We start from the raw sequence: 24,125 nt of genomic DNA, 5'->3' as shown, positions 1-24,125 counted from the left end.
ATGCTGGAATTAGGACGTATGGGCTCAATGGGCACTTCAAGGTCATCTCATTTAGTGGTTTTGAAGCTTTTGACCATAAAGGACTGCTGCTATTAATTTTCCCCAGAGACTCTCTGTTTTAAAATATTTCAGCTGGTTAAAAAAAAAATTCAAGAAATAATTCCATTTTCTGTTTTCATTGATCAAAAATATCATAGATGACTAGCAAACAGAGCTTCCGGCCATCAGGAGGCGACCAGTCTTTCCATACAAAGTGGCTATTACTCCAGCCAAGGACATAGAAGTGCTTTTTAGTGAGCCTGCACACACTTAGGGGAGGCGGGGGTGACAAATGTACAATTTCATTAGGCTTTTTCAAGTTTTGGAAATTGCTCAAAGACAGTCTCTCCACGATGAGTGCTTTTGGGAATGTGCATGCATCTAGTGCTCCCAGTTGGAAACCATGGGTCTAGACGTATTTCTTTGTTTTATCATCAAAGAAACTAAGGCCCAGACAGGGTAAGTAAAATTTCCAAAGTCACCAAGTGAGTTAGTGTGTAAAAGGAGGATTAAATAATGGAACACACATGTCACCTGGACCCACTAACCACTCCAAGGTGAAGTTGACTGGTTCATTTTGTAGCCAGTTCTGCAACTTATGGAAGTTCAAAGATTGTTCTGCCATTTTAAATTCTGAGCGTTTGTTCTTATGGATCCAGTTCCTATTTCCTTGGAGTCTTGTGCCTGCTTCTCCCTAAATCACCCCAGGCCTAAAGCTGGTCTTCATGTTCCACAATTAAATCCACTCCTATAAGTGTTTTGAGGGGTCAACGTGCTATAGAGTGGGTAGCTTCTGCTCTCAAGCCAATTCTCTTTCCTCTTTCTTTCCATCTTTGATATCATCCCCTTCCTTCCAGATGGTGCCTCCCGAACCTTTTGATCCGTCTGATTTCCGTCAGTGGCTAGGTAGGGTGACCACATTATCATCACAGATTTTAGGAGCTTCTCTCACTGGTCCCACGCTCCTCACCTCAGCAGCTAGGACCACAAACAGAGACTCTCATTCTTCACTGCTATCTAAATTGTGGTGTGAGGAGGAGAGGAACATGGGAGATGAGGTGGTTGATCTTCTTACAGAATAAAGGCTTGTTGCCAAAAATCAATCAATCAATCAATCAATCCATCCTTATCTAAACCTCATCTCTATATTTCCAATCCAAAACACATATGTACCTTCACACCTGACATTATATTTGACCCTTATATCAAGTCTGGTCTACCAGTCAGCTCAGGCTGCCATGACAAAGTACCATAAGTTGCATGGCTTAAACAAAAGAAATTTATTTCTCATAGTTCTGGAGGCTGGAAGTCCAAGATCAAGGTGCCAACATGGTAGGTTTCATTCTGAGGCCTCTTCCCTTGGCTTGTAGCAACTGCCATCTTTCTGTGTGTGCTCAATAAGATCTTTTTATTATGCACATGTGGAAAGAGAGAGAGTGAGAGCTCTTTGGTGTCTCTTCTTATAAAGGCACTAATCCTATCATGATGGCCCCATTCTCATGACGTCATCCAACCCAGATTATCTCCCAAAGGCCCCATCTCCAAATATCATCACAGTGAGTGTTGGGACTTCAACAATGCATTTTGGGGAAACACAAACATTCAGTAGATAACACCTGGGAAAAAAGTTTTTGCTAGTTTTCCAGATGCGAAACTGAGGCTCATAGAGGTAAATATATTAGAGTGAGTCCACAGGGGAGAGAACTGGAGGAGGGTAGTATCCATGGTGATGGCCTCTCCATGCACCCTAATACTTACCCAACTCATCTCCTTGTCCCCCCCAACCCAGGAGCCTGATGTGCCATTCGAGCACAGAGCTATTTTTTCTAAATTCTTAGAAGGGTGTAGTAGTTTAAAAACATGTCCACAAATTCTTTGAGATGCCTCCTTTCAAAAGGTGGAATCTAATTTGTTTCCCTTTCAATATGGGCTATACTTGCCAACTCACTTCTAACAAACGGAATGTGCCAGGAGTGTGGTGTGAGGTTTCCGAGATTAGGTAGAAAAGACACCGTGACTTCCTCCTTGCTCTCTCCCAGATCATTGACTCTGGGGAAGACAGCCACTGTGTGGTGAAGACATTCAAGAAGCTCTACAGAAAGGCCCATGTAGCAAGGAACCAAGGCCACCTGCCAATAGCCAGTGTGGAACCAAGGCCACCTGCCAACAGCCATGTTAAGTGTGACATCTTGGATGTGATTTGTCCAACCCCAGCCAGGCTTCAGATGACTGCAGCCCTGGTTGTCATTTTGCCTGCAACCCCCTCAGAGACCCTGAACCAGGACCCCTAGTTGCCACTCTCAGATTCTGGACCTACACAAAAAGACAAAAAAAAAAAAAAAATGTGTTTTGCTTTAAGCTACTAAATTTTGGAGACATCAATAGATAATTAATACAAAAGGAAAGGCATTTTATACTTTTCTCAGTTCTCCAGTCTCTGTATAACCCATGTGGCCAGGCCATACCAACATGTCTGAGCATCTGTTTCCTCTTACAGAAGATTGCAATAATAATCCCACACACATGCCCAATACGTACATAACTAGCACCAACTGGCTCAAAATAAGTGCTCGATGAATTGTGACTGTTGTCAATATCTCATCAGCTGTGTGGCTTCTCTAGGTGAGTTGCTGTGTCTGGGTTTCAGATGCCCACTTCCCTCACATGAGGTGCCAACCTCAACCTTAAGTTAGTGCGCATTGCCTAGCAGAGAGCCCTAGCTGCCTAAACCTCACGGCTTCTCCAGTTCAGTATAGACAGACGGCCTCGGCGTAGAGCCTCACTGCTCTCTCTTGGTGTTCTGCTAGCCTCCATTCTTAACCTTAACCTTTCATCTCAGAATTTCAGCTTTGATGCTTCCCACTTCCTTCCTATGGTTACTTTAACTGAAGTGAGTCAGGTCTTACTGAAAAACTGCCCACAGCCAGTTAGCCCCCCTCCTCCCCCAGACCAGGGCTGCCTGGGCAGACTGTGAGGGTGATCAGTGTTACTCAGACCACTGTTTCCCTCTCTCTCGTCTCCAAGTCACGGGGCTTTGAATAGGGCTTCCCCAGCCACCGTGCCCCTCCCAACAGACCGCAGTCAGAAGCCAATCTCACATTAGTCTGGTGGTTGAAGGAGGGAACAGAAGGGACGGTAGTGCCTTAAATCCTTGGGTATTCTATCAAGTGGGCTGATCTGCTTATATTCTACTCTGTTTGTGGGCCTCTGATCTTAACTCAAGGAGGACTTGGTAGGTTGTGCATACCGATAACAACCAAACGTGTATAGGGACCATCTCTTAGTGCCAGGAGCCATGTTAGCTCTTTGTCCGAATTTTCACAACAACCCGGGTAGGTTAGTATTCACCCAGACCTTTGGGCCTTTGAAGAAGCAAAACCAAGTGGAACAGAACAAAACAAGCAAACAAGCAAGCAAACAAACAAAAAACCCAAAACAAAACCAAACCCCTAGAAAACAAAGACAAAAAACACTAAAAAATTCATCTGCTTATCTTTCTAATTTTGGTATCTATAGAATGTCATCCTTAGTCTTGAAAATCAGCATGATCTTTTAGAGTTTAAGGATAATTTCTTAAAGGACTGAGTTTATAGGAAGACAACGGCAGTTTTCGCTATTGGTTTTTTTTCCTCTGATCAGATTTGGAACTTACCTCCTCTTTGGGAAAGGATAGCTGGCTTGCTTTCTCTGGAATGCAGAATTCATTTATCTACTCTCGTCTATCTTGGAAATGTTGAGGGAATCATTTTATTTTATTTTATCTTATTTTATTAAATATTTTATTTATTTATTTGTCAGAGAGAGAGAGAGAGATATTGAGATAGAGAGAGCATGAGTGGGGGGAGAGGCAGAGGAAGAAGCAGGCTCCATGCTGAGGAAAGAGCCCGAAGTGGGACTCAAGCCCCGGACCCTGGGAACATGACCTGAGTGGAAGGGAGACACTTAACTGACTGAGCCACCCAGGTGTCCCTGAGGGAATAATTTTAGTCAAACAGAAGTCAACTGACACCATAACATGATTTTAATGATTCACATATTTATTAAAAATTAAAATCTGCTATGAAAACAGACAAACAATGTAACATTCCCAGAGGAATTGAATTGCTTCTAGTTAAAACTAAGTTCTATTAGAACCAACTTTAGGTTGTTATAAATAACAAGCAGGCCACAGCTTTCAAGAATGAAGTGGTTGGGGAACGAGGTCAAGGGAATTCCTCTGAGCCACTGGAATACTAAGTATCAAAGGGGCTCCCTAGTTTCTCTTCCTAAGAGGGTAAGAGTTTTTTAACACTCTAGGAGCCCCAGGCCCAGGGACAAGAGAAATTATAGGGAGGTCAGGGAAACAGCTCAACAGCTATCCAGTACAGTCAGGCTTGGAATGGAAGCTTCAGTACTCCCCCCCAAGAAACATTTTTTTCCTTATATAACTTACAATTTCTCTTAAAATACTCAAATACCACAGGGTATCACCCTATGAAAACAGCTTACACACAGGTGAAAAAAATAAATATTGAAAAAGATTATAATATTGGGCTTCTTTCTAAATAGTTCACAGAGAAGCTCAGTAAATAAATACAAATGGGAGTTGAGGTATCAGAGGTAATAAATATTCTAAGAGAGAGGTACAGCAGGGTTCTCCACGGAGTTGTTCAGCTCTCCTACATCCCTGGATGGGATTTTGCAGATCTCCAATTTATGTCCTAGAGTTGAGAAGAGTTGCCATCCTGGATGTTTTGTTCCCCAGCCTGTTTCAGATTTTCATCCTCATTGTCATGTAGGTTTCTATGTAGTTGATGAAGATGTCAAACTCACTCATGGCTTTGTAGACACCTCTCTCTTGGAGCTGTGTAGGGAGATAAGAAATGTTTAGTGAAAGCCCCATCTAAGTGAGTAAATGGGTCCCTGGCATGGATGGGTATGACGCTGGGGCCCAGGTGCCATACTTGCTCTCGTAAGTCAGGAGGTGAAGGATAGGCTCTAGGAAGCTTAGGGTATGCCCAGTGCCTTGGGAAGGGCTATGCATTGGTCTAAAGCATGGCTAGCAAGTAACAAGAGGAACATTCGCTTTTTTAAAGCACAGTCTACAAAATGATGCCTTAACAATTTTAAAGGTCATGTGCTCACATGACGCTTATTCAGAATTTGGAGAGAAGATGTTAGAGGAACTGCTTTGAAAGCAAGTCAGTAAGAGGAGAAAAGGGAGCCCTTTTATGTGGATGCCCTCCCACCAATGGATAGAACAGGCCCTGCCCTGCTCCTCAGGACTACTGTCAGGGGGTTTATGGCTCCTGACATTGGAAACCTGCCCAGGGTCTGTCTGCAGCCCACGAAGAGGACACAGACCGCATGGCTTCTGGGAAATGGGGTCAAGCAGTTCACGGGCAGTTGGAAGCATGAAACCCCACTGGATCTGAGAGCTGACATTCTGAGGCACTTGGCAGGTGTGAATGGCAGCTAGAAAGTGAGTATGGACCGACTCTAGATTAATGAGAATTCTGCTTCCTGCTCAGAGTTCTGGGGAGTTCCGGCTGAACCCCTGGGTGTGTTTGTGTGTGCGCATTCACGTGTTGGCTTCCTGCACGTGTGGCTTTAGTCTAGATTCCCAACAAGCTACTTTCTGTTTCCTTTGTCACTCTCCCCAGCATCTAGCTCACTGCGTTCAGAGGCTGGCTGACTGGCTCAACCCACAGGCCTGCAAAGGCGGGGAACAGTCATTTAGAAACCCCCAAAGACACTTCACAGAAAACAAATATAAGCGAGGCAGCAGCTCCTCACTGGCTGAGGAGGTCACACCATCTGTCGGGTTCCCACACCCCCTTCAAGAGAATGACGGGGCCTGCTTAGCACCTGCCAACTTGGGGAGTGGGTAGAGGTCATGGTCCCCAAGCCCCTTCTACCACCATCCACTCACCTTACTAAAGGCATTCTTCACCTGCTCCACCGCCTTGCTCTTATTCTCACAGGGCAGAAAGCGATGCTGTGGAGGACAAGAGAAAGTATTAATGCCATGGGCTCCCAGCTCCTGTGTCCACAGCACTTGGGGGACAAGCCAGTAGCATGAAGAAGGGGCCAGACTCATCTCGGATACCTAAGCCCCGTAGCTCCTTCAGGAGAACTGAGCCCCACCTCACCCTTGCCCACTAGACAGGGACGAAACAGCCCAGGGAAATGAAAAGTGCTTCTCTAGGAGCCACTCCAAGGCGTTTGCAAAGCTTGCGTGAAAACCCAGGAGCTGGAGCTTGGAGCTTCCTCTCTGAACACCACAGTGCTGACAAGTGCTGAGCCAGCCATTCTGTCCTTCCCTGCTTCCCTGTCCTGTCTCTCTTCTTCAGGTTCAGCCACAGGGACCATTTCTAAGTCCCCGAGGAGTAGAGATGCAGTCTCAGTCATGCAGACCAAAACCTTTGCAGAGTCCCATCCTACAAACAGAGACCAACTGACTGATGCCCTGAGGAAACCAGTGGTGAGGGGATCGTTTCAGTCAGAGAAATTTTTTCTCCTGGGGAATTGTTTAGAGACACTAGCCTGGGGGTGAGTAGCTCCCTGGCTCTTCTAAAATGCCAAGGAAAGCCCTGTCAGTCAGTTGGGCCCCACTTAAGAGCTCTGCTTTCAAAAGGTAGAGAATGAGAGGTAAGTGGAGTTTCTTCTCCGAGGGACTCTGCCTCCTGGCCCGTTTGGCTGGGCCCGGGGTCGAGGTCCAAAGGGACGAGGGAGCCCAGACTGAAGCTCTGGGCCCCTTTCATAAAGAGAGAGGGGAGTAGTTAATAACCCACAAATGACTCACAAATAACAGGAAAGCTGTTTGCAAACATGTAAATGCCTAGCAGCCTCCCCCCACTCCTTGCTCAGAGAGAAATGAGCAAGAGATGGAACTCTAGTGCCTTTCCGAGAGTCTCCTGCCCGTCTGTCTCTGCATCTGGGCAGGGGTTTCAGGAAGACCCCGAGAGCCACAAGGGAAAGAACTCAGCGCACTCACACAACGCCGCAGCCTCAGCCTGAGGGTCTTCAGCTTTTCCCCCAGGGAGTTCACGTGCTCCTTGATGTCTGGGTCGTGGTTCTCAGCCTGGGGCATCACCTCGTCCAGGTAGAACTGGATCATCTCCGACAAGGCTTGGCAACCCAGGTAACCCTAAGGGCAGGAGCCAGGGTTAGGGGGACAGTGACTGGGAGGAAGAGCTGCTGCCCTAGCTTGAGAGGACAGCTTTGTACCAGGGACCTTTCTTAACCAGCCACCTCTCTCCCCCCACCCCCCAGGACAGCCCTTTGGCTGTGTGCTGAGTTAAGATCTTTCCACTTCTCCTTTTCAAAGCAAAGAAGCAGAATTGCTCCCGGAGGCCTCCCTTCTCTGAGTCACGCTGCACCCTCTCCTCCCACCTCCTCAGGCTCTCACCTTAAAGTCCTCCAGCAAGGACCCAGTCAACAACATGTTGTCCAGCTTGTCCTTCATTTGCTGCAAGAAGAACAAAGGGAGAATGAACCTGACGTTTGAGGAAATGTCTCTCTGATGCCCTCTTATTTATAGAGCTTCTGATTTTTAATCAGTGCAGCCTGGCCCCAAAACGGAAAGGAGATTTTCAAAACAGGACATTCGGCAGTGCTGGAACCCTTAGTTCAATCAGGTCCTTTTCCTCAGGATCAAGTTATTTTAAAAAAATTCGGCCAGGTTTTGAAGCCACAGCAGATGCTTGACTCGGTCCTGGTCTCCTTTCTGCAGAGCCGAGCCAGGGTCGAAGGGTCCACCCTTGCCTACCCAACACTTCGGGGCTCCTTGCTTGTCTTTCTCCCCACTGCGAACATCCAGTTGCAGCTTTGAAAGCTGTTTGGAGATGGGAAGCATCTCCTAAAGCAGGCTTCGCCCACGCCCCTTCCCCGCACAGCGCTTTCCCCAACCAGCAGGTTTCCAGTTTATGTTTTCCTGCCACAAGGGATGGGGAACAACACATCTTCATCTTCAGTCAGACCCTTTGTGATTTCCCCCAGCCAACTGAGCTCCAGTGGAATCTTTATAAAAGTTTCTAAGCGTAGGAGTCCTAGTGCATTGACCTGTTAGGTGGCTTTTTCTGCACCTTTGCTGCATCACTGGGCTTAGCTTAACTCGCTGAGCCTCTGGCTTGACCTGGGACTCTTAAAGAACTTCACTTTGAAGGAAATGGATGCTGGGGATGGAAGTGAACAAGAGGGAGGACTCTTAGAGGTCTAGCAGAATGCCTGGTGGAGGCAGTGCCAGCATGGAAGGAAAGACAGGAAGGCATCATACTCACAAAAAAAGTCTTCACCCTGCCGAAAGCAGCTCGGAGCTCTCGGAGCATGTGGGGCAGGCTGGCTGGGAAGTGGGTGCAGTTGTCCTCAGACAGGGCGCTCTGGTGTCGGCTGGCTCCTACCCCGACCAGGAGGACCAGGCAACACAGCAGCGATGGGCTGGGCATGCTGAAGCTCTGCCTTCTGAGAGCAGGCCTTGTGGTTTGGTGTTGCAAGAGCAAGCCCCTGATGTGTAGACCTTCACCTACTGTGTCCCCCTTTTATATTGTGGGTGCAGTGAGGCCTCCCCATTCATAAAAAGCCACAGAGTCAGATTTCCTGGCAAGTGTTTTCTTCTGATTAACGCCCCTCCCTTCCCTAGACCTCTCCAACTTTGCATTCGTTGAACTTCTTAAAGTTGTTAATTTTTTGCATTGTAAGCAAAAGGGATTGTTGAACAATGAACTTTTGCATTACAGCTATTTTAGGAAGAGCTACCTCTCTCTCTGTTTTAAAATAACTTTCCAGCTTTTCTTAATAAAAAAAAAAAAAGTTGATTTCCTGGGGTGAACAGCTGTTCTGTGCACAGAGGCCCACAGTTGTGGGTTCCATACGCGTGTTCCTAGGTCACAGTGACGTGGACAAATTGGCCATTCCAGAATGTACTGGAGTTGAGAAATAATTGGATCCCCTCCCCAACCTGGGTTGCATACCCAAGGCTTTTCCTTGCTGAATTGGGAAGAGCCTCAGTTTCCCCAAGTGAGAACCAGGGTGAGCTTATCCTCAAAGATCCCTCTGGTTCTTTCATTTTATGTTCCAGGATGTCCTCTTGCAGAGGCCAGCTTCCCACAGGACAAGCAAGGCCATAGGAAGTACTCCAGGCTCCTTCTCTAACCCTGAGTTCATTTCAACTCTCGGATCCATGTCATTACCTCCTCGGCTGTCCCAGTACTTGGGGGAAGTTAGTAAGAGTAATCCACACCTACTGATAGCTTGGCACCTGCCAGTCACTGTGACCCTTATCATCTCCATTTTATAGCGAGTAAACCGAGGCACAGAGATGTTAAGTAACCTGCACAAGGTTACTTGGGCGCTAAGTGAGAGAGTCAGACTTTGCATCCAGGCCTACCTGACACCAAGGCCATGCTCCTTACTCTACTACTCTACACTGTTTCCAGTGTGTGGAATGATAAGGTTGGATTGAAGAGTCCTTATGGTTTCTTTTAGTTGTGAGCTTCTATGGTTGGACACTTACACTTGAAAGGTGGGGGGTGGGGGGAAATAGAAATAACAAGAAAATTATGTCAGGATTCCAAGAAGTCTGGACAGCAGGCCCCTTCTTTGCTCTTACCTGCCCCTTCCCCCTTCCAAAGAAGCCTTAGCCCTTGTCTTGGACTTGCACACGTGGATGTGTGTGTGTTTGAGGGTGGGCAGGTAGGGGAGCCAGATGTAGTGAGGAAGGCTGCTCCACCTCCAATAAGGCCAGTCTGGAATGAGTCTGAGGGGAAAGAAATGACAGGGTCCAGCCCCAACCTGTGGATGTACCTTGTGGGTCAGGACCAGGGAGCTGTGGCCTCCCTTTCTAATAATTTGGGGAGTGTCAATGCAAAAACCTAAGAATCGTGAAGGGAGAAAAGAACATTTTCGAAACAAGAGTGAAGATAAGGCAGAAATTTTTGCTCCTGCTGATTCACACTGGGCTTAGGAGGACTGAATTTTGCTGCCAGGAAGCAGAGAAAAGAGCCGAGGAGCTGAGTTTTCACCCCTTGTACCCTTCTCATTTCCTTTTGTCTCCTGGGTTTCCTGAGCTGTGCCTGCTTTAGCTCATAGAGCTGACTGCCTTTCTGAGTTGGGTGTTCTGGGTGTAGACTCTGCATGGAGGAGTCAGGCCAGGTAAAGCTCTGAGGCCCTTCTCCCTGACCCAGGCAGCACAGACCCCTCCTATATTTCTCTGCCACCATGCCCTGTAGTTGCCTCCACTACTAAACCCACAATCTGACATTGTTGTCATCTGTATGCACACCTTGCCTCCCCCAGTCAGCTGGGAGCCCCCTGAAGTAGGATGTTATTTTATTATCCTTTGTGTACCTGGTCCATGGAAGAAGGTGTCAGCTATGCAACTTTCTCTTTTCTATGTTGGGGTGGGCATAACACAGTGCATGATGAGCGTGTACCAGGGCTGGAGGAAGTAACCTGAAGGAGGCTGGTCTGAGCACAGGCAGGTATGCAGAAGGATAGGGAAGCAACTCAGGGAGGCAGGCCAGCATTTTCACAATTTCTTCTTATAATGTGAGATATATGTGCAAATGCACACATGCACATACACATATACACATGAGCAAGATGGCAGGGGGGAGGTGGGCAAAAGCCATTTCTTTCTTTAATCCATAAGCCATTAGGTAGGGTTAGGTATGGGTTCTGACTTCTTTGTTTTGGAACGTGAAGCCAATGACCTCAAGCCATTTGTTGAATAACTGATTTTTCCACCATGGATTTGAAATCACTGTCCTCTCTCATCTCAAAATTTCAGAATCTAAAGGATCAAAGATAACCATAGCAAAATTTCTGATGTACCTCCTTAAGTAACAAATGGAGATACCAGTATCTTTCCTATCAACATATAGGATTGACATCAAGATGATAGAAGAAAATAGGGATGACTGTCTTGGGAAAAGCTAAGAGCCTCTGCTATTATATTGACAAAACAACAAGAATAAGAAAAATAAGCATCATTCTATTTCTCAAGTTCATTTGAAAAGTCATTACAATCCTTTCTGCAGAGCCGAGTCAGGCCTCCATGGCTCTTGGAGTATTTAAAATGTCCTCTGTCACAGGGTATCGGAAGAAGAAGGACTTTAACCATTATGTAATCCATACCTCTCATTTTACAGATGGGCAAACTGAGGCCCAGAGGAGAAAGTGATTTTCCAAGGCACATGAAATAGTTAATGGCAAAGGTGGAATCCACTGGGAAAAGTCCTAAACTCATAGTCACATCTGAGACATAAATGTCAACAGTCTGCATGTTATAGGAAGTTTGAGTTTGGGTTTTAGTACAAGGGAAGAGCCCTTGTCAGGGAGGAAGTGAGAGAATGGGCATCTATGGATGATGGAGTGTCAGTCTGGGCGCTGTTTGGTTCTGTGGATTTCAAGAAGACTCAAATGCCACTGACCACTGTAAGCTCCCTGAGGGCAAATAGCCTGAGTCCAATATTCCCTCGAGTTCAGATGCATAGCAGGGTCTAAAAAATGATCATTAAATTGAATCTAAATGACTTTTTCCAGTAAGGACTCTCTGGGGAATCAGAGGAAGGTTGTGGGAGAGGAAATACCTCCCCCTTTCCACCCCTGCTTCAGAATATTCCCGAATTTCTATATTCACCTGCAAATGAAAGAAAATCTGACTAATCATGGCTTGAAAAAGGAAGGATATTATGTTTTTTGGTCTCACTTAAGCCTGAGGCTCATGTCATGTACAACACTCAGGTCCTCTAGAGCCTGCTTTTTCTTGCCTTCCTGCTCTCCTCTCTATGGTTGCAAGATTCCAGGGAGAAGGGATGTGGGTAAAGTCCAAAGTCATGTCAACCCAAGAGATCCTAACAATCTTTCCAGAAAGCTCCCTCTGTGAGTTTCACTACTTTAGATGCAGAGGAGTCCAGTGTGTGTGTGTGTGTGCGCACATGCGTGAGCATGAGCACTGTGTAAATACATTTTGCAGGTCCCATCTAAGGGCACACGAACTCATAAGGAATCTTCTTCCAGCTACCCCTGTGCTCAGAAAAATGGCAGCCTTCCTGGCGTCATTGTTCTGCACCTGGCCGAAGTTCTACAGTTCAGACCCAAGAGGGCTCCATTGGAGCCACAAATGGAAGGCTAAGGAATGGGGGCTTGCTGGACTCAGGGTTTAACTAGCTTGCTTGGCAACAAGGTCCACTCAGGAGGGAACAGGCAGAGAAGGTGGGATGGTGCCCACCTGGGACAGACAAATGATAGCCTGATGGAGAATCCCCTTGGGCCTTGGCTTCTACTCACCCATTAGTTGTTATTATTTTAGGGCTGATAACGGGTGTTTCATTTCTTCTTGCTTGGGACATCTAGTATGTACAATGGTTTCCCCAGCTTGAAATTTCTAGTATTCCCTTGAATAACCTTCCTTAGCATCCTGGACAGAAGCTTCCTCAGCTGCTATGCTGCAACAGGCCTGGTCAACAGCACAGAGGCAGACAGTACAACCCCAAGTGTGGCTAGGTGGGGGCTTTGGGGCACAGGCTTCTGTGGCTCCGTCCGCCTCTGGGCTTCTCTGACTTTGGCCTTGTGGCCGCATTGCTTCAGAATATGGGCCAGGTGGATCAGAAGTTTCAAAGAGCCCAAGTAGGGGCCACCCCTAGGGCAAATCAAGCAAGAGTTATGCAAACTGGATTGGGCGCCTGTCCTAGGATCGTGGCCGGCAGACATTGCAAACCACAGCGGAAGGGCTGATCTTTGGACAGCCAACGTGGAATTCCCCTTTATGCAACTGGGGTGCCAAATCAAGCAATTTGGATTTTCCTTAGGGGACAGACACTGTGATCTGTGACTTCTCACATGAGAAATTTGGCGTATAGGGGCCAGGACAGACCAGGTGTTGGAGCCTTTGCCACCCAGAGGACACAGCTGTTTCTGCTCTGCCTGCGTGACTACCTAGAATAACTAGTGTAGTTAATAGAGTACTAGCGTAGTTATTATCAGTACTAGTGTGGAATAGCTGTGCAGTTGCACAGGGTCCCATACTTAGAAGGGCTCTTGCTCAGCTGTTCCTGCCTTGAGTTTCTTAGTAATTGTTGAACAAATGGCCCCACATTTTCATTTTGCACTGGCCCCCAATTTATGTAGTTGGTTCTGTAGAGGAGGCTGAAGTCATCTCCATTCTCTGGGTCTCACCTTCACCTAGTGTTCCCTAATGCAGTAAATGATGTGACCATCTAACCCAACATACAAGCCAGAAACCTAAAAGTAACTTGCTGGTTCCCCCCTCTCCCTTGCCAACCGTGACCAATCTATTACCAGGTGCTCCCGATTTTTCTCTCTTCTTCTTCTTCTTCTTTTTTTTTTTTTTTTGAGATTGTATTTATTTGAGAGAGTGAGTGAGAGAGAGCACAAGCAGGGGGAGGATCAGAGGGAGAGGGAGAAACAGAGGAAGGGGGAGAAGCAGACTCTCCCTGAGCAGGGGTCCCAACACGGGGCTCGATCCCGGCCTCAATCCTGGGACTTTAGGATCATGACCTGAGCCAAAAGCAGATGCTTAACCGACTGAGCCATCCAGGCGCCCCCTAATTGATATTCTAATATCCACTTTCCAAACTGTTCCCCACTTTGTAGGTAGCATGATTATTTGCAAACAACAATCTGATCATGACTCTTCTGTTTAAACCCTTCAGTGGCTTCCCACTTTCTCTTTCTTGGTAAAGCAAAGGTCCATATTCTTCACACTGTCTGTGACTCCTTTTTCATCTGACCCTTCTTCTGCCTCCACTTTCAGCATTCCTCACTTCCCTCTGCCCCTCCAGCCTCATTGGCTTTCCTCTTTTTGTTTTCAGATAATCCAGGCTTTCTCTCTTACTACAGGGCCTTTGCACATGCAGTTCCCCCTTTCTGGATTGTTCTTCCCCTTCTCTTCATCCTTCAGTTCTCAGCTCTGAGGTTACTTCCACAAATTCCTTCCTCCTTATTCCCGGTTAGATCTTCTGGGTATATTCTTCTCAAAACACCTTGCTCCTTTCCTTTATAGTACTTATGCCGGTTTATAATTATACTTGTGGCTTTGCAGCCATTTGATTGAGCTCCAGCCTTTTGCCATTAGACAGTCCTCCACAGGGCAGGGCCCTCTCTGTTTTTGATCATCATTGTTTGCCTAGTACTTAGCACGATTCTGGGCACGTCCAAAGTCCTTGTTAAGTATTTGTTGATTGAGTGATTGAGTATGTGCTTCCTAAACTTTTTGTAGCTATAACTGGCTTCATTTGTCTTCCATCCCATAGAAAGTAGAGGATGAATTCACTTAGGGGAAGAGCTACCCTCACAAACTATATGCCTGTTCGCATTTAGCTTTTCCATTTATTAGAAATCAATCTCACTACCAATCAACACTCTTCCAGGCAAGTGTGAACCAAATCCCCCATGGCTCTTGGAGTATTTAAAATGTCCTCTGTCACAGGGTATCAGAAGAAGAAAGACTTTAACCATTATGTAATCCATACCTCTCATTTTACAGATGGGCAAACTGAGGCCCAGAGGAGAAAGTGATTTTCCAAGGCACATGAAATAGTTAATGGCAAAGGTGGAATCTGAAGTCAATTCTCTCTGTTATTCTTCTCAAATCAGCACCTAATTCCTTGACTCAGGTGAGTATTAAATCACTCTGAATTCTCATGGCCAACACCAACAACTAGAGGGCGCTAAGATGTGAGCAGTGTGTGGCGTTATAATGGTGAGAAGTTGAAAGTTGTGGAAATAAGTTTCCATTTATAAAACGATTGTGAATCTATTATGTGCTTGTGAGGTGTGTAGCTCTGTGCTTGGGAAGTAGAGATGGGGGTAAGGGTTGCTTAGATATTTTTGTCCTAGGGAAATACTTGAAGCTTTAGAATCTTTGCCAACAGAAGAGGGTTTCTACTGTATTTTATCTCTGAGACATGACTGCAGTCGTGTTAAAAGGCATAGTTTGGCATGTCCTCCCACCAAGGAGCCCCTCAAGCACCATCTCTCTCCAGAAACCTTATTCAAGAGAGCAGACAATTGAGTGTTTCCTGCCTATTCTGATTTTGCCTATTCTGATTTTTATCTCCAAAACATGCCCCCCAACTCTGAATCCTCAACCACACTCCACATATTTTGATGTATGCTTTAGATGCACATCTGTATCACATGTGTGAAGAGCCAAATGTTTCCTCCATCCTGGTTTCATGCCACTTCTGCTGTGACTGTGTCATTTACATGAAGCCTTATGTCATGAACCCTTTCGGGAAGGGAGCAGGACGGTGCCACCGTGTCCAGTGTGATCTGGATTCCGTAAGTCAGCTGTCCTCAAGCTGCTCGGATGCAGGACCCCTCTGCATTCTTCAAAATTGTTGATGATCCCAAAGAGCTTTTATTTAGGTGGATTCTATCTATCAATCTTTATTGTATTAGTAACCAAAACTGAGATATTAAAAAAGTCTATGTATGACTTTTAAAGTAATAATAAAAATTACATGTTAACATCAATAACATGTTTTTGTGAGAAATAACTCTATTTTCCAAATCAGAACACATTTGGTGAGCAGAGTGGCCTTGTTTGACATTTGTTCCAAATCTTTTCAAATACCTGGTTTAATAGAAGAGTTTGTATTCTTACATCTGTTTCTACATTGAATCTGTTGCAATCTATTGTTTAGTTTGAAGTGTATGAAGAAAATCCAGCCTCACATAGATATATAGTTGGAAAGAGGAGGACCCCTCAGGGGTTCTTGGGGCACCCTTTGAGAACCACTGGCTTGAGTGTTTAACAAACATCTCTGGGTGAGGATGAATGAATGGGAGGAGGGTGGTCAAAGTTTGGCCTCAGAGGAAGGCGTGAGGGGGATACCAACAGGACAACTGATCTGGAGGGAGAAGGGAGACACCCACTGCTTCACGCTTGTCTTCCTAATTCAGAGTTTCCAAATAGCCAGTGTGTGGTCCTTCAGCACAGCCGCTGCTGTGAGCATCAACGTATGTCATGGAAGCTGAAGGGCCTCACACGCGGTGTTTGTGGTTTCAAGTCAGAACGCATGGGAGTTTTGGGGCTGATTTGCAGTGCCCTACTGATTACTGTAAATCCCCTTCCAAGGGGCCTCGGGCTTAGGACCAGGTCGTAGGGGCTGGGTGCGGTCAGGGGGCACAGGGCTAGTAGAGGGACTCCACTGCAGGCTTATGTGGGGTTCTACTTTCCATTTCCACTTTTAGTTCTTTTCTCTCTTTCTTGCTCTTTCTGCTTTCTCTTTGGTTAGCTTGTGCTTTCTCAGTTTTCAGAACAAACTGAAAATAACATCAGATGTTTTCCAGTCTGGTGGCCAGGATTTATCTAATCAAAACAACACAAGTCGCTTTCCACTCCCTTCTCACTCCCTGCAAAGTTGAGCGGCACACACGGTCAGTGGGCTTTTACTGATCTGCCTACTTTAGCAATCACTTTGGTAAGGGGAGCACCTTTTTAGCAACTGGGTCAGACATGGTGGGTTCAAATTAAAGTTTGATCCCTAGCCGTGCTGACTGGGAGACTCTATAGAATGAGCAGAAGCAGAATTTCTTTTTTTATGGAGCCAGACTAAGAACTCCCAAGGCCCTAAGATGCTTCAACATCCAAAAATAGTTCTAAATAACATATCACTAAACTATAAAATGTATTTAAGGGAGTCCCACAAGGCCCCAATACTTTTGATGTATCAGTGCTGTTGCAAGTATATCCATACTTGTAAAAAAAATATTGTTCTTTCAAAAAATTAAAGAGAATCTGTTTGTGCCTTGGCTTTGTGGTGATCTCGGACTGTTCCGAGGAGTAAGATCAAGAGTTTCAAGCAAGAGATTGGATATAAATTGGGATCAAGTCGTTGACTGATAGGTTTCAAGATTCCCCGATGGGCTGGGGATTGCGCACTCATGCCTGTCTTACATGGTATATGCTCTCATCTACCTCCTCTGACAGCAAAGGCTTTGCTTTGGCAGCAGAACTCCCCACCTTACCATGCCCCACACCCATGGGTCCAAGTGGTCGGTTACTGGAAACCACACGACGCGCCCTGCCTTTGGGCTGGTCTTTGCAGGAGAGTGTGGTTGGTTAAGTGTGTGGGTCCTAGAGTCAGACTAAATTTGCCACCCAGCTCTGCCCCTACTGTCGGTGTGACCTCGGGCAGGCTGCTACACTTTCTTGTGCTGCAGTATCTACAGCTGGTGATGGAAGCCTGCACTGCAGGGGTGTCGTGAGCCTTGAACAGAATGGTGTATGTGCATAAATGCTTCCGGAGTGCCTGGCACCTAACAAGCAGCCAATGCATCTGAGTTGTGGCTATTGATGCTTTTCCATGGGCATGTTCGGCTGCTAGAGCCAGGTGGACCCGACGCCTCCGAACAGGACAGGTTCTCCATCCCAGTATTCTGAGGACGGTGAAGAAATGTCAGTCCCAGTAGAAAAAGCTCTGGCTCCGGTGTCCAGGAGAACCGCTTCCAGCCCTGGCCCTCCCCCATGAGATCCCGGACCCATTCCTTTCCATCCCTTGCATCGATAAGTGGGGGGCTTGACAGAGTTGTTTCCCAAAGGTGCTTTCCAAACCTAATATCCTAGAATTTTGTGGTACTCTTCTCTCCCCTCTGTGTCCTTCCTGGTAGGAGCTAGTTGGCAACATGAGCTTCTAATGCCTATCTGCCAAATCCACTAGGTCAGCTCGATGCCAGGCCCCTTCTTCTGGCTCATAGCCTCTACCCAGCCCTGGAAGCACCGTTCTGTAAGAGAAACAAAACCTTTTCCTCGGGCAGCTTTTGCGTGTGTTCACCTGTATTTCCTTCTCGCAATCCTGGCCCCCAGCGTTCTTGAGGTTGCAGTTTCATTGTGAGTCAGGTCTGCTGAGAGCAGTGGAAAGCAGAGGGGCCTCTGCTTGGTGGGGAGGACGTGATGCTGCCTTTTCCTCAAGAGCGCTGCCTGGGGGGCGGGGGGTGGTGGCGGGGGCGTGGGAGGGAGGTGATCACCTTCAGGAAGTGGATTTTCACATTGACTGTCTCTGGGAGGAAAGAATATTACTGGAAAGCCCTCGAGATCACTTGACATCTCTTTCAGGAGGGCCTTCAGGTTCTCAAGAAATTATTTGTACCTTGCAGTAGAATGTCTGTGTCATTCTGGTATCTGTTGCGAGGCAGGCCAGTGCTGGGGAGGAAGTGCTCTTAGTGTCGTTGGCTTGTGCCATGAGTCTCAGGTAACAGATCTCCGCGGTGGAGGTGACCGTGTGGTGCCGGATGTCCATGGCAGAGCACAGTGAAGCCTGTTGGAGACCTGCTTCTGTCCCGGGGGTAGGGGGTGGGGAGGTGGGGGCCAGCTGCCATAGGCTTTGAAGCAAGGAGTGGAGTCCTTCAGCCCCTCAGTGGTATCCCACGGGGAAAAGGAGAAAAGGCAAGGAGTGGATCAGATTTAGAGAAGCAGGGAAGAAGCTATTAAAAAAAAAAAAAAGGCAAGAACCCCTTAGGTATGCTGACCCCAGAGGCTGAGTTCTGTGTAGGGCTGGGGGGTGATCTGGGACAGGGAAGAAGGTGAATAGGTCATCTGGGAGCTCTTGGTCAAGCAGGCCAGAAGGCAGGGGTTTCAATAGAGGGGTTTACATCTGGGGTGTCAAGTGAGGGTCCCCTTGGGGGGGGAAGTGGACAGATACCCCCAGAGAGAGGTCCCAGGGAGAAGGAGTACAGTGTGATAGAAGGTGACCTGAGATCATTTTGTCCATTTTGAATGTTGCCTAAGGCTGGTTAAATGTAAGAGAATGAAATCCTCCTTAGATGGCCAACAGGCACAAGAAAAGGTGCTCCACATCACTCATCATAAAGGAAATGCAAATCAGAATCACCATGAACTGACACCTCACACCTGTCAGAATAGCTAGTATCAGAAAGACAAGAGATAACAGGTGTTGGCGAGGATGTGGAGAAAAAGAACCACCCTGCACTGTTGGTGGGAATGCAGACTGGTGCAGCCACTCTGGAGAACAGTATGGAGGTTCCTCAAAAAACTAAAAATAGGACTAGCATTTGATCCAGCAGTTCTGTTTCTGGGTGTTAATCAGAAGAAAACAGAACCAACTTGAAAAGATTTCTGCACTCCAAGGTTCACTGCGGCATTAAATAGCCAAGATACGGAAACAACCCAAGTGTCCAGTGTCCATCAATGAATGGATGAAGAAAATGTGGTATATATATTATTTGGGCTTTAAAAAATGAAATCTCACCATTTGTGACACCGTGGATGGACTTTGAGGACATTATCCTAAGTGAAATAAGTCAGAGAGAGGAAGACAAATACCTTACAGTCTCACTTATACGTGGAATAAAAACAAAAACAAAACCCCCCAAGCCCAAGCTTGTAGATACAAAGAATAGACTGGTGGTTACCAATGATGGGGGAGTGGGGAGGCAGGTGAAATGGGTAAGGCGGTCAAAATGTACAAACTTCAAATTATAAAATAAATAAGTCATATATACACATAATGCACAGCATGGGGCATACGGTCAATAATATTGTATTAACCTTTATGGTTACACATGGTAATTGGATTTATTGTGGTGACCATTTCTCAGTGTATACAAATGTTGATTTCCTATGTGGTAAACATGAAACTAATCTACTATTATATGTCAATTATACTTCAATTGAAAAAGGAGAAATTATCTTTTGTAAATCTTGTAGACCCTAGCTCCCAAAAACCTGAACTGAAGTTGGTGCTATTTATACAGAATAACCCAGCTGCATTGTAGGCTACAACAAAGCCACATTTTTTACAATGAGTTTCTCTGAAGACATTGTTGCAGGTTCCAAAGAAGTGACTCAAACATCTGTAGAGAAGCTGAAAGCTACCTGCAGGGCAGTGGGCAAACATGTACCTGCTCAGGGGAGCTGCGAGGGTCCCCTGTGCGGGGGAGGGGTGCTGCTGGGGCTTGGGCCTGGGGGTGGGGAAGGAGGGGGATAACAAGACATCCTCAGTGGGGTGTCACTGGCCAACTGGCCTTGACGTAGCTCTGTCATTGGCATCCAGGATCCCACAGGTGCTTCCACCAAGTCCTATCATATCTGTCAAAATAATAGCCATCTCCTGGATATGAGAAGCAAATGGGACCAATGCTTGTCACGGTACCTGGCACAGAGCTCTACTCGGTGACGCTCACCTGGCCATCCACTGCCTCCCGTAGAATGGCTCCGTCACGACTCCACCGCTCCGACAACCACCATGGTCACTCGAGTCAGCACAGCTCTGACTGTCGATGCCACCACAATTTCCCTTTCCCTTCGGGGCCTCCTGAAACGACTTCGAACATCCAAAGGGGGGTGCAAGGGGAGGTAGAGTTGGTTTCCTCTCTGAGCCCTTCCTGATGGGGGGAGTGAGGGGGGTGCCGGGGACAACAGAGGCAGGGCCCTTGGAGGGGGCAGATGATGGGGGGAGCAGGACACGGGAGCTTCTGGTCAGTAACCACAGCTGGGGCTTCCGTTTCATTTCATGTAAAATCAGAGGGCTTTTGGGTAAACTGGAGGTGAGGAGGAGGGCCTGGGTTGCACACAGGAGGCCGCATAGAGCCAGAGGTTGCTCCTGTAGAGGCCACAGCGGCAGGAAAGTTGGGGTTGAGGTGCTAGGGCAGTGCGCCGAGGTCTGGGGTTGCAGAAATGGTGTGAGGGATGCTTCACATGGACCCCACCCTTGGTCCCCTGTACTTCCCCTCCAGCCAAGCTAAAGGCCATGAGAAAGTTTACTGGCATTACCATTCTAAAAACAACAGAGTTAACTCTTTAAATGCATCATTCCCTTCAACCCTGGCCCACCAGAGAACAGAATGCGTTCCTTAAGCCATTTTGGATTTCTCCAGCCTGTAGGCCCATCTTCCTAATGCACCCATGTCATCACCGAACTCCTGTTTATACGAACGCTTAGAACGGAATCCCACCTTCCGAGCCTGGCATTCACAGTCCCGAACGTCTTTGCAGCCTTCTGGCCCGAAGATTTTCTGCCCAGGGTCTCTGGCCCAATCAAGAGGGCTCTCAGCCTGTGGTCAGAAGACACTGTGTTCTCTCACAACTCCTCTGCCTCCATAGCTCATGGCTTTATGGACCTGCAGTGGCCGGACCCACCTGCTCCCCTTCCATCCAGCAGAGTCCTTCAGCGCCACCTCCTCTGTGAGCTTTTCTTTACCAATCTCAGCCCACTGAGCTTTCTTGCTATTTTAAAAGACCCTCCAGTGCTTATGACCGTGCGTGGCCGTACTCTGTGCACACCACCTAGAGCTGTGAAGCATCTTTCCTGTGTTTGTTCGCATGTGTGTATGCACGCACATGTTGTCTATGTGCGTATGTGTGTATTTTGTCCTCGGAACCTGGGCCTATGTTCCACGGATGCCAGCGATGGGGGAGACACAACGTAGCCCCGTGGGAATATTTTGTTCATTTTGGCTAACAGGAGTTTAAGATTCTCAAATGGCAAAGACCTACACCCCGAAAAAGGAGAGCTGTGGAAGTTGTGTCTTTCCTCCGTGTGGCTGTGGAGATGCCTTCCAACTTCAGCGAGCCTCGGTTTCTGTCTCTGTGAAATGGGGGAGACTCTTCAGTGTTTTTCCTCTCTTGCAGAGGATCAAAGAGGCTTGCGGAGAGGTTGAAACACCCGAAGGCCACAAAATAGCTCAAGACATAAAAGAGTTCCCTTGTGGTCTTATCCTTGACTCAAGGAAGAAGGCCTTGGTGGCTTTTCCCAGAACCAGCAGCAGGAGGAAGCTCTAGGAATTTCTCATGCCTCACCATGCCACGAACCCCCAAGCCACGCAGGCTTTCCCTAGTCTCTTCCTTCCCACTGGTCCATGTGGTGCTGTCTGTCAGGCCTCACTTTCCTTCCTACCAACCGCATCACAGCCATGGGAATCTGAGCTTTTCAGAAAGCTTCCTTCTAAAATCCCCCTCTGCTCAGGGTTCACAGGGAGCCTGCAGACCTTCCTTCCTGTGACATGTCTGGGGAAACACACTGGTCTGCAGATCTATTATTCATCCTCTCAATCCAGAGATGGTGAGCTTAAGCAATCAGATCTGGTGCGAGTGTAAGTGTGTGCTTGTGTGTGCACGTGGGTATGTGACTCTGCAGCTCTCCTATGAATAGCTCCTGCTATCTGTCTGCTTCTACGTAATGTGTATCTACTGTGTGCCATGCACGTGACACCGCCCGACACAAGGCCGAGCCCCCCAGGCCCCTGCTGATGCCCACATTTGACTGCTGCCTGGCTTAGAGGGTTTACCTTGATCACTCTTTGATTTCTTTTTTTCTAATATTTTATTTATTTATTTGAGAGAGAGCATGAGCAGTGGGGAGGGGCAGAGGGAGAGGGAAAGGAAGACTCCCCTCTGAGCAGGGAGCCCGATGCGGGGCTCGATGCCAGGACCCTGAGATCGCAACTTGAGCAGAAGGCAGACCCTCAACTGATTGAGCCATCCAGGCGCCCCTTTGATTTCTTATTATATGCCACATTGGACCCCCCAAACTTAGACCTTTCAAGAAACTATGCCATGTAGCTTCCTATAAGAGCAAGACTTTTCTCAAAGTAGCCATCCCTGTTCACTAAACTTTCCTTCTTGGAAACTACTAAACTACTCCTCTATATTCCTTCTACACTGCATTCGCTCAGAATGCCACCCGTCCTCCCACTCCACTGCTTCAGAGCACACTGCCATGCACTCACCCTCCAGAAGCATCTCCCAAGAAGCCACCCCCAGATTCTAGGAAGCCTTTAGAGATCGGAAATGGTCCAGTTTAAATCCAAAGGGCTATCGTCCATGCAGATCATTTACCCGGTGTAGCTCTTCCATGGGAGACCTAAAAGACTTCTTTCTAAACTAGAAGAGAAGTCGGAGTCATCTGGTTCAAGTCCTTGCTTTCCAGACATTGAGTACACATCCTGGCACCAAGCTTTGTCCTGAAGCCTTTCAGAAAAGGGTCCTAACATCTAATGATCCTGGCGGTCAGGACATTTTCTCCAACCAAAGCCCTGTCCCGCTTTCCTCTAAACCTGCTGCTAGCTTCAGGGAGCACCCAGAGTTCCAGATGGTCAAAACCTCCTTCCATTACCATTTGCCCTGGTAAAGGGAAATTATACAAATAGTTTCTGCGTGTCTTGAGTGACATACTTACATGCACCATGTCATTCAGTTCCCTCAGCCGCCCCGGGAGGTAGGCAAGCCCCACCTCACTGTTGGTTTTGTGATGAAGAAACTGAACAGAGAGAGGTTAGCCAACTTGCCCAAAGTCAGGTAGCCGGGATGTGTGGGGTTAAGGGTGGAATCCAAGTACTTACAGGTCTTGGAGATGGGAGGGATTTGGGAGTTTTTGTTTTTAGGTAATTCCATATTTTCAGGTAATTTCTATATTAACCCTCTCTTTTTACCTATGAGGAAATTGCAGTCCAGAGCCTTTAAAGAACTCGCCCGAGTGGCAGAGTCAGAGTTAGAACTTTGGTCTCCTGCTAATCAGTTCATCTCTTTCCCCACATCGCCATACCGAGATGAACAACACGGCTTTGATTATTTTTAAAATGTTAAAAATTGGCATTACACCTGGCACTAACGTAATGTTATATGTCAATTACACCTCAATAAAAAAAAAAAAGAAAGACGCTGCAAGTGTGTGGTCTTCCCCCCATCCTCTCAGTATCCCAGAAGAAAACCCGAGGCCCCTGAGGTCCCATCATTGCTGATCCACAGCCCCTTTTCCTGTCTGTAGCCTCCCTAAGGGCACACAATTAGAGAAAAATACCCACCACTTCCCAGATGGGAAAAGAGGAGAAACCCCCACCCTCCAAGGTTGGCAACCATAGAAGGTAAACAACACTGAGTCTCAATACGGTTCATCGGCAGAATTTTCCCCAGAGCCAACGGCCTGTGTCAGAGCTATATTTTCCACTTTGGCTACTATGATTTGGTTGTGGCACCCTTGCTTTCTTTCCTTTTGATGGTGCAGACTCTGACGCAGGTTTAGGGCTCTGCCAGGTGTCTGGGGGTTTACAAGCCTATCCCTGGCCTCTGACACCTCATCTCCTCACTCCCCCTCCCTTCCCTTCCTGACGTGACCAGACCA

At 47.2% G+C, this 24,125-nt stretch overlaps 2 protein-coding genes across 3 annotated transcripts in view; one reads left to right on the top strand and one right to left on the bottom strand.

The window, feature by feature from the left end:
• The window catches only part of IL19 (interleukin 19), an 88,954-nt gene that overhangs the window by 5,700 nt on the left and 59,129 nt on the right, over window positions 1–24,125 (top strand). Inside the window, exon 4 of one of the 2 annotated variants that reach the window (XR_003204992.2) lies at window positions 11,169–13,805. The gene's annotated coding sequence lies outside the window, so the exon portion shown is untranslated. Of the gene's footprint in view, window positions 1–11,168; window positions 13,806–14,527; window positions 14,658–24,125 lie in introns of those variants that run through there. The other variant, XM_073884454.1, reaches the window with a different exon arrangement.
• On the bottom strand, window positions 4,056–8,567 carry IL10 (interleukin 10). Its single transcript, XM_025855120.2, has 5 exons — window positions 8,301–8,567; window positions 7,430–7,489; window positions 7,016–7,168; window positions 5,951–6,016; window positions 4,056–4,882 (listed from the first exon to the last, which is right to left on the bottom strand). The coding sequence occupies exons 1-5, from the start codon at window positions 8,463–8,465 to the stop codon at window positions 4,790–4,792; spliced, it is 537 nt and encodes a 178-aa protein (XP_025710905.1). The 5' UTR covers window positions 8,466–8,567; the 3' UTR covers window positions 4,056–4,789.

Source organism: Callorhinus ursinus, unplaced genomic scaffold (genome assembly GCF_003265705.2).
Source record: "Callorhinus ursinus isolate GAN/ISIS: 27379988/994484 unplaced genomic scaffold, GSC_fseal_2.0 scaffold57, whole genome shotgun sequence".
In the NCBI taxonomy this organism is placed as follows: Eukaryota; Metazoa; Chordata; class Mammalia; order Carnivora; family Otariidae; genus Callorhinus; species Callorhinus ursinus.
This window is presented reverse-complemented; position numbering and strand designations above follow the sequence as displayed.

Coding starts and splice junctions, on each gene's coding strand:
- IL10 (XM_025855120.2), bottom strand. CDS start 8,465: ATGCCCAGCCCATCGCTGCTGTGTTGCCTGGTCCTCCTGGTCGGGGTA. Junction 7,490..8,300: donor GCAGGGTGAAGACTTTTTTT/GTGAGTATGATG, acceptor TTCTTCTTGCAG/CAAATGAAGGACAAGCTGGA. Junction 4,883..5,950: donor TGAAGAATGCCTTTAGTAAG/GTGAGTGGATGG, acceptor CTCCCTACACAG/CTCCAAGAGAGAGGTGTCTA.